Source organism: Oncorhynchus nerka, linkage group LG15 (assembly GCF_034236695.1).
Source record: "Oncorhynchus nerka isolate Pitt River linkage group LG15, Oner_Uvic_2.0, whole genome shotgun sequence".
NCBI classification, from domain to species: Eukaryota; Metazoa; Chordata; class Actinopteri; order Salmoniformes; family Salmonidae; genus Oncorhynchus; species Oncorhynchus nerka.
In genome coordinates this window covers 11,410,259-11,420,258 of record NC_088410.1, presented here as the reverse complement: position 1 = coordinate 11,420,258, position 10,000 = coordinate 11,410,259, and the positions used below count along the sequence as shown (strand labels likewise).

Here is a 10,000-nt window from a genome sequence, read left to right as displayed (position 1 = left end):
GGCTGTACCTGGCGCTAGTCAGCTGTACCTGGCACTAGTCAGCTGTACCTGGCGCTACCTGTACCTGGCACTAGTCACTGTACCTGGCACTAGTCGGCTGTACCTGGCACTGTGGTATAGTCAGCTGAGCTACAAAACAAAAGGATTCTAAAGTTTGTAATTTCCACTTTAAAATGTCAGACTTGATTTGCAACAACGAAAAATGTATCAACCCCGACCAAAAAATGTCCATGAGCTATAATCCACATAATAATCCACATTTCCTGCTGCAGCAGAATTATTTTCCTGCTGCAGCAGAATTATTTTCCTGCTGCAGCAGAATTATTTTCCTGCTGCAGCAGAATTATTTTGTGCTGCAGCAGAATTATTTTCCTGCTGCATTTTCCTGCTGCAGCAGAATTATTTTCCTGCTGCAGCAGAATTATTTTCCTGCTGCAGCAGAATTTTCCTGCTGCAGCAGAATTATTTTCCTGCTGCAGCAGAATTATTTTCCTGCTGCAGCAGAATTATTTTCCTGCTGCAGCAGAATTATTTTCCTGCTGCAGCAGAATTATTTTCCTGCTGCAGCAGAATTATTTTCCTGCTGCAGCAGAATTATTTTCCTGCTGCAGCAGAATTATTTTCCTGCTGCAGCAGAATTATTTTCCTGCTGCAGCAGCTGCAGCAGAATTATTTTCCTGCTGCAGCAGAATTATTTTCCTGCTGCAGCAGAATTATTTTCCTGCTGCAGCAGAATTATTTTCCTGCTGCAGCAGAATTATTTTCCTGCTGCAGCAGAATTATTTTCCTGCTGCAGCAGAATTATTTTCCTGCTGCAGCAGAATTATTTTCCTGCTGCAGCAGAATTATTTTCCTGCTGCAGCAGAATTATTTTCCTGCTGTAGCAGAATTATTTTCCTGCTGTAGCAGAATTATTTTCCTGCTGCAGCAGAATTATTTTCCTGCTGCAGCAGAATTATTTTCCTGCTGTAGCAGAATTATTTTCCTGCTGCAGCAGAATTATTTTCCTGCTGCAGCAGAATTATTTTCCTGCTGCAGCAGAATGCTGCAGCAGAATTATTTTCCTGCTGCAGCAGAATTATTTTCCTGCTGCAGCAGAATTATTTTCCTGCTGCAGCAGAATTATTTTCCTGCTGCAGCAGAATTATTTTCCTGCTGCAGCAGAATTATTTTCCTGCTGTAGCAAACTGGCTCAAATTAAGATCCTACATAGAATGGTGAGAATCGCAAAGCATATCGTATCGCGATAATATCATACTGTGACGTCCCAGTGAAATTCCCATCACTAATGGCAGATAGGTACAGGCCGTGAGCTGCGTCTCCGAAGGTCTCGTGTTCCACCCATGGATTTACACCCAAAAATTAACCCCTCAGAATTAATGCCTCAACTGAACCTTTGACATCAGACGTTTATGAACAAACTTGTGATTCTGCAGTGAGACTGTGAGAGCTTGTTGCTCTGTTTACATATCAACACAGACTAGTGTCTGGTGTGTGTGTGTGTTTTTGATGGTTTTTAGTCTGACTCCCAAATGGCATATGGCCTATAGGGCTCTGGTCTATAGTGGTGCACTATATAGGGAATAGGGCTCTGGTCTATAGTAGTGTTCTATATAGGGAATAGGGCTCTGGTCTATAGTAGTACCACTATATAGGGAATAGGGCTCTGGTCTAAAGTAGTGTACTATATAGGGAATAGGGTACCATTTGGGATGTACATTAGACTCAGACAATTACAATTAGCCACACTCATAGGTTAGCCTTACAGTTAGCCACATCCATAGATTAGCCTTACAATTAGCCAAACTCATAGGTTAGCCTTACAGTTAGCCACACTCATAGATTAGCCTTACAATTATCCACATCCATAGATTAGCCTTACAATTAGCCACACTCATAGATTAGCCTTACAATTAGCCACATCCATAGATTAGCCGTACAGTTAGCCACACACATAGATTAGCCTTACAATTAGCCACACTCATAGATTAGCCGTACAGTTAGCCACACTCAAAGATTAGCTTTAAAGTTAGCCACACTCATAGATTGGCCTTACAATTAGCCACATCCATAGATTAGCCGTACAGTTAGCCACACACATAGATTAGCCTTACAATTAGCCACACTCATAGATTAGCCGTACAGTTAGCCACACTCAAAGATTAGCTTTAAAGTTAGCCACACTCATAGATTGGCTTTACAATTAGCCACATCCATAGATTAGCCGTACAGTTAGCCACACTCATAGATTAGCCTTACAATCAGCCACACTCATAGATTAGCCGTACAGTTAGCCACACTCATAGATTAGCCGTACAGTTAGCCACATTCATAGGTTAGCCTTACAGTTAGCCACACTCGTAGATTAGCCTTACAATTAGCCACACTCATAGGTTAGCCTTACAGGTAGCCACACTCATAGGTTAGCCTTACAGTTAGCCACACTCATAGATTAGCCTTACAATTAGCCACACTCATAGATTAGCCTCTTTTTACAGGCTACAGGTAGCTACTCTCTCTACAGGCTACAGGTAGCTACAGCTAGCTACTCTCTTTACAGGCTACAGGTAGCTACAGCTAGCTACTCTCTTTACAGGCTACAGGTAGCTATTCTCTCTACAGGCTACAGGTAGCTACTCTCTCTACAGGCTACAGGTAGCTACAGCTAGCTACTCTCTTTACAGGCTACAGGTAGCTACTCTCTCTACAGGCTACAGGTAGCTACTCTCTCTACAGGCTACAGGTAGCTACTCTCTACAGGCTACATGTAGCTACAGCTAGCTACTCTCTTTACAGGCTACAGGTAGCTACTCTCTTTACAGGCTACATGTAGCTACAGCTAGCTACTCTCTTTACAGGCTACAGGTAGCTACTCTCTCTACAGGCAGCTACTCTCTTTACAGGCTACAGGTAGCTACAGCTAGCTACTCTCTCTACAGGCTACAGGTAGCTACTCTCTCTACAGGCTACAGGTAGCTACAGCTAGCTACTCTCTTTACAGGCTACAGGTAGCTATTCTCTCTACAGGCTACAGGTAGCTACTCTCTCTACAGGCTACAGGTAGCTACAGCTAGCTACTCTCTTTACAGGCTACAGGTAGCTACAGCTAGCTACTCTCTTTACAGGCTACAGGTAGCTATTCTCTCTACAGGCTACAGGTAGCTACTCTCTTTACAGGCTACATGTAGCTACAGCTAGCTACTCTCTTTACAGGCTACAGGTAGCTACTCTCTCTACAGGCAGCTACTCTCTTTACAGGCTACAGGTAGCTACAGCTAGCTACTCTCTCTACAGGCTACAGGTAGCTACTCTCTCTACAGGCTACAGGTAGCTACAGCTAGCTACTCTCTTTACAGGCTACAGGTAGCTATTCTCTCTACAGGCTACAGGTAGCTACTCTCTCTACAGGCTACAGGTAGCTACAGGTAGCTACTCTCTTTACAGGCTACAGGTAGCTACTCTCTCTACAGGCTACAGGTAGCTACTCTCTACAGGCTACAGGTAGCTACTCTCTACAGGCTACAGGTAGCTACTCTCTTTACAGGCTACATGTAGCTACAGCTAGCTACTCTCTTTACAGGCTACAGGTAGCTACTCTCTCTACAGGCAGCTACTCTCTTTACAGGCTACAGGTAGCTACAGCTAGCTACTCTCTCTACAGGCTACAGGTAGCTACTCTCTCTACAGGCTACAGGTAGCTACTCTCTCTACAGGCAGCTACTCTCTTTACAGGCTACAGGTAGCTACTCTCTTTACAGGCTACAGGTAGCTACTCTCTCTACAGGCAGCTACTCTCTTTACAGGCTACAGGCAGCTACTCTCTTTACAGGCTACAGGTAGCTACTCTCTTTACAGGCTACAGGTAGCTACTCTCTCTACAGGCAGCTACTCTCTTTACAGGCTACAGGTAGCTACTCTCTTTACAGGCTACAGGCAGCTACTCTCTTTACAGGCTACAGGTAGCTACTCTCTTTACAGGCTACAGGCAGCTACTCTCTCTACAGGCTACAGGTAGCTACTCTCTTTACAGGCTACAGGCAGCTACTCTCTTTACAGGCTACAGGCAGCTACTCTCTCTACAGGCTACAGGTAGCTACTCTCTACAGGCTACAGGTAGCTACTCTCTCTACAGGCTACAGGTAGCTACTCTCTACAGGCTACAGGTAGCTACTCTCTACAGGCTACAGGTAGCTACTCTCTACAGGCTACAGGTAGCTACTCTCTCTACAGGCTACAGATAGCTACTCTCTACAGGCTACAGGTAGCTACTCTCTTCAACATTGAGTGGAGATGTACACTGAGTATACCAATCATTAAAAACACCTGCTCTTTCCATGACACAGACTGACCAGGTGAATCCAGGTGAAAGCTATGATCCCTTATTGATGTCACTTGTTAAATCCACTTCAATCAGTGTAGATGAAGGAGAGGAGACGGGTTAAAGAAGGATTTTAAGCCTTGAGACAAGTGAGACAGGGATTGTGTGTGTGTACCATTCAGAGGGTGAATGGGCAAGGCAAAATCAAAGTGCCTTTGAACAGGGTGTGGTAATAGGTGCCAGGCGCACTGGTTTGTGTCAAGAACTGCAAGGCGGTGGGGTTTTACACGCTCAACAGTTTCCCGTGTGTATCCAGAATGGTCCAGCACCCAAACGACATACAGACAACTTGACACAACTGTGGGAAGCATTGGAGTCAACATGGACCAGAATCCCTGTGGGACGCTTTCCACACCTTGTGGAGTCAACATGGACCAGAATCCCTGTGGAAACGCTTTCCACACCTTGTGGAGTCAACATGGACCAGAATCCCTGTGGAAACGCTTTCCATACCTTGTGGAGTCAACATGGGCCAGAATCCCTGTGGAATGCTTTCCACACCTTGTGGAGTCAACATGGACCAGCATCCCTGTGGAAACGCTTTCCATACCTTGTGGGAGTCAACATGGGCCAGCATCCCTGTGGAAACGCTTTCTACACCTTGTGGAGTCAACATGGGCCAGCATCCCTGTGGAAACGCTTTCTACACCTTGTGGAGTCAACATGGACCAGCATCCCTGTGGAAACGCTTTCTACACCTTGTGGAGTCAACATGGGCCAGCATCCCTGTGGAAACGCTTTCTACACCTTGTGGAGTCAACATGGACCAGCATCCCTGTGGAAACGCTTTCTACACCTTGTGGAGTCAACATGGACCAGCATCCCTGTGGAAACGCTTTCTACACCTTGTGGAGTCAACATGGACCAGCATCCCTGTGGAAACGCTTTCTACACCTTGTGGAGTCAACATGGACCAGCATCCCTGTGGAAACGCTTTCTACACCTTGTGGAGTCAACATGGACCAGCATCCCTGTGGAAACGCTTTCTACACCTTGTGGAGTCAACATGGACCAGCATCCCTGTGGAAACGCTTTCTACACCTTGTGGAGTCAACATGGGCCAGCATCCCTGTGGAAACGCTTTCTACACCTTGTGGAGTCAACATGGGCCAGCATCCCTGTGGAAATGCTTTCTACACCGTGTGGAGTCCATGACGCGACGAACTGAAAAAGGCAAAAAGGGGGGTGCAACTCAATATTAGGAAGGTGTTCTTAATGTTTTGTCCACACAGTGCAGCGTGTTCTCTATAAGGACATAGTTCTACCAGTCTGCTGTAGATCAGCTCTATGATGACATTATATAGTATCCTCTATAAGGACATAGTTCTACCAGTCTGTTGTAGATCACCTCTATGGTGACATTATATAGTATCCTCTATAAGGACATAGTTCTACCAGTCTGTTGTAGATCACCTCTATGATGACATTATATAGTATCCTCTATAAGGACATAGTTCTACCAGTCTGCTGTAGATCAGCTCTATGATGACATTATATAGTATCCTCTATAAGGACATAGTTCTACCAGTCTGCTGTAGATCAGCTCTATGATGACATTATATAGTATCCTCTATAAGGACATAGTTCTACCAGTCTGTTGTAGATCACCTCTATGGTGACATTATATAGTATCCTCTATAAGGACATAGTTCTACCAGTCTGTTGTAGATCAGCTCTATGCTGACATTATATAGTATCCTCTATAAGGACATAGTTCTACCAGTCTGTTGTAGATCAGCTCTATGATGACATTATATAGTATCCTCTATAATGGACATAGTTCTACCAGTCTGTTGTAGATCAGCTCTATGATGACATTATATAGTATCCTCTATAAGGACATAGTTCTACCAGTCTGTTGTAGATCAGCTCTATGATGACATTATATAGTATCCTCTATAAGGACATAGTTCTACCAGTCTGCTGTAGATCAGCTCTATGATGACATTATATAGTATCCTCTATAAGGACATAGTTCTACCAGTCTGTTGTAGATCAGCTCTATGATGACATTATATAGTATCCTCTATAAGGACATAGTTCTACCAGTCTGTTGTAGATCAGCTCTATGATGACATTATATAGTTTCCTCTGTACATAGTTCTTCTTGTAAAGAAACATTATATATATCTTTCTGATTCAGTCTTTGATTTCTATGGACACAAGCAAGGAGAGAAGAAAAAGGGGAGAGAGAAAGAGAGCTCTTCTCCGTTTTCATTCCTTCTCCTACGTCCTCTGATCTGCCTACCGGGAGGAATCTCCATCGGCTCCAGTTTAACTTTACAGGTTTACTGTCTGACTGTCTCGCGCTTGGGTCAGAGCGTGGAGGCAGTGAAAGTGAGCCGGCGTAACTAATCGTGTTGAAGGGGTATTTCAAGGAGAGGAGGGTTTGGGGTTTCTTGGGGTTTACCCCTGGGAACATACACCGTGTTGAAGGGGTATTTCAAGGAGAGAAGGGTTTGGGGTTTCTTGGGGTTACCCCTGGGAACATACGCCGTGAAGCCTTCTGTTGAAGGCAGATGCATCGGTAGCCTCACTGAAACTGTAGCGTACATGTTGTTGTTCTAACTACATTTTGATTAGAGTCATTCAGAGCAACTCATCCTAACATAGCTATGGGTAGACTAGGACAAACACACATCACAGTAAGTTAAACTGTCCTCTATACATTAGCTATGGGTAGACTAGGACAAACACACATCACAGTAAGTTAAACTGTCCTCTATACATTAGCTGTGGGTAACTGTCCTCTATACAGTAGCTGTGGGTAACTGTCCTCTATACAGTAGCTGTGGGTAGACTAGGACAAACACACATCACAGTAAGTTAAACTGTCCTCTATACAGTAGCTGTGGGTAACTGTCCTCTATACAGTAGCTGTGGGTAGACCAGGACAAACACACATCACAGTAAGTTAAACTGTCCTCTATACAGTAGCTGTGGGTAACTGTCCTCTATACAGTAGCTGTTGGTAGACTAGGACAAACGCACATCACAGTAAGTTAAACTGTCCTCTATACAGTAGCTGTGGGTAGACTAGGACAAACACACATCACAGTAAGTTAAACTGTCCTCTATACAGTAGCTGTGGGTAGACTAGGACAAACGCACATCACAGTAAGTTAAACTGTCCTCTATACAGTAGCTGTGGGTAGACTAGGACAAACACACATCACAGTAAGTTAAACTGTCCTCTATACAGTAGCTGTGGGTAGACTAGGACAAACACACATCACAGTCAGTTAAACTGTCCTCTATACAGTAGCTGTGGGTAGACTAGGACAAACACACATCACAGTAAGTTAAACTGTCCTCTATACAGTAGCTGTGGGTAACTGTCCTCTATACAGTAGCTGTGGGTAGACTAGGACAAACGCACATCACAGTAAGTTAAACTGTCCTCTATACAGTAGCTGTTGGTAGACTAGGACAAACACACATCACAGTAAGTTAAACTGTCCTCTATACAGTAGCTGTGGGTAGACTAGGACAAACGCACATCACAGTAAGTTAAACTGTCCTCTATACATTAGCTGTGGGTAGACTAGGACAAACACAATAAGTTAAACTGTCCTCTATACAGTAGCTGTGGGTAACTGTCCTCTATACAGTAGCTGTGGGTAACTGTCCTCTATACAGTAGCTGTGGGTAGACTAGGACAAACACATATCACAGTCATACTGTAGTAAGTTAAACTGTCCTCTATACAGTAGCTGTGGGTAACTGTCCTCTATACAGTAGCTGTGGGTAGACTTGGACAAACACATATCACAGTCATACTGTAGTAAGTTAAACTGTCCTCTATACAGTAGCTGTGGGTAACTGTCCTCTATACAGTAGCTGTGGGTAGACCAGGACAAACACACATCACAGTAAGTTAAACTGTCCTCTATACAGTAGCTGTGGGTAACTGTCCACTGATCACAGTCAGCTGTAGGGTAAACTGTCCTCTATACAGTAGCTGTGGGTAACTGTCCTCTATACAGTAGCTGTCCTCTATACAGTAGCTAGGACAAACACATATCACAGTCACACTGTAGTAAGTTAAACTGTCCTCTATACAGTAGCTGTGGGTAACTGTCCTCTATACAGTAGCTGTGGGTAACTGTCCTCTATACAGTAGCTGTGGGTAACTGTCCTCTATACAGTAGCTGTGGGTAACTGTCCTCTATACAGTAGCTGTGGGTAGACTAGGATAAACACTGATCACAGTCATACTGTAGTAAGTTAAACTGTCCTCTATACAGTAGCTGTGGGTAGACTAGGACAAACACATATCACAGTCACACTGTAGTAAGTTAAACTGTCCTCTATACAGTAGCTGTGGGTAACTGTCCTCTATACAGTAGCTGTGGGTAACTGTCACAGTCTATACAGTAAACTGTCTGTGGGTAGACTAGGACAAACACACATCACAGTAAGTTAAACTGTCCTCTATACAGTAGCTGTGGGTAACTGTCCTCTATACAGTAGCTGTGGGTAACTGTCCTCTATACAGTAGCTGTGGGTAGACCAGGACAAACACTGATCACAGTCACACTGTAGTAAGTTGAACTGTCCTCTATACAGTAGCTGTGGGTAGACTAGGACAAACACTGATCACAGTCATACTGTAGTAAGTTAAACTGTCCTCTATACAGTAGCTGTGGGTAACTGTCCTCTATACAGTAGCTGTGGGTAACTGTCCTCTATACAGTAGCTGTGGGTAGACTAGGACAAACACACATCACAGTCACACTGTAGTAAGTTAAACGTTCCTAAATAAAGCTGTTATCAGTAAAGTCAGGTACTAGTAAGAAAAGTGTTGTTACTGTGAAGTTTCACTCTGCTTGAGATGAGGCTCCGCTACTTACAGTTCAGCCTAATGATCCCTGTAGCCTAGCAACCATGACATGTTCCGTTGCCTCGGTAATATAATGCCACTAATGTGTGTGTGTATATTTCTGTGTAATTATTCAAACTAGTATTCAGATGCATTGGTAATATAATGCCACTAATGTGTGTGTGTTTATTTCTAATTACTCAAACTAGTCTTTAGATGCATTGGTAATATAATGCCACTAATGTGTGTGTGTTTATTTCTAATTATTCAAACTAGTTTTTGCTCCGTTTTCCTCTAAGAATTGAAAAGTATCTGTCCTAACACCTGTTGCATGTTTTGATGGTCATCTAATTTCACAAACTCCTACAATAGCAACGTGTCCAATAGGTTCGCCGGGCAGCTCAGAGCGTTATAGTCGAAAGGTTGCTGGTTCAAACCGCAGAGCCGACTGGGTGAAATGTGTGTCATTTTGTCCTTGAGGAAAGGCGCTTCATTCCTGTAAGTGTAACGTTTTTCGTATTACCTGTAGCATGTTTGTAGAGATCCATGTGTCCAGCAGTAGATCCAGCCTGGTGTGGTGATATTTATTGGTGGTTTTCACCGCTATGAACACATCCGCCGGACTGAGCTCCTCCGCCGGTGTAGGATCCTTCACCGCTCTGTGCTCCACCGCCCGCTTCCCCCGGCTCAACTCACTGAAGTACGCCGAGAAACCCTTGACCTGGGTCGCCTGACATTCCTCCCCGACCCGATCCTCGGCTGGAGCTTGGTTATTATTATTCATGCTATTTAAACGTTGC

At 44.1% G+C, this 10,000-nt stretch overlaps 2 protein-coding genes across 10 annotated transcripts in view; both read right to left on the bottom strand.

Annotated features, from left to right (window-relative positions):
• The window catches only part of LOC115117214 (zinc finger protein 664-like), a 440,815-nt gene that overhangs the window by 247,069 nt on the left and 183,746 nt on the right, over positions 1 to 10,000 (bottom strand). The window lies entirely within an intron of this gene.
• Positions 1 to 10,000, bottom strand: part of LOC135559999 (beta-1,3-N-acetylglucosaminyltransferase lunatic fringe-like) — a 34,729-nt gene that overhangs the window by 24,299 nt on the left and 430 nt on the right. Inside the window, exon 1 of the mRNA XM_065000958.1 lies at positions 9,724 to 10,000. This exon is cut by the window's right edge and continues 430 nt beyond it. Within this exon, the coding sequence (XP_064857030.1) occupies positions 9,724 to 10,000 (277 nt within the window). The remainder of the gene's footprint in view (positions 1 to 9,723) is intronic.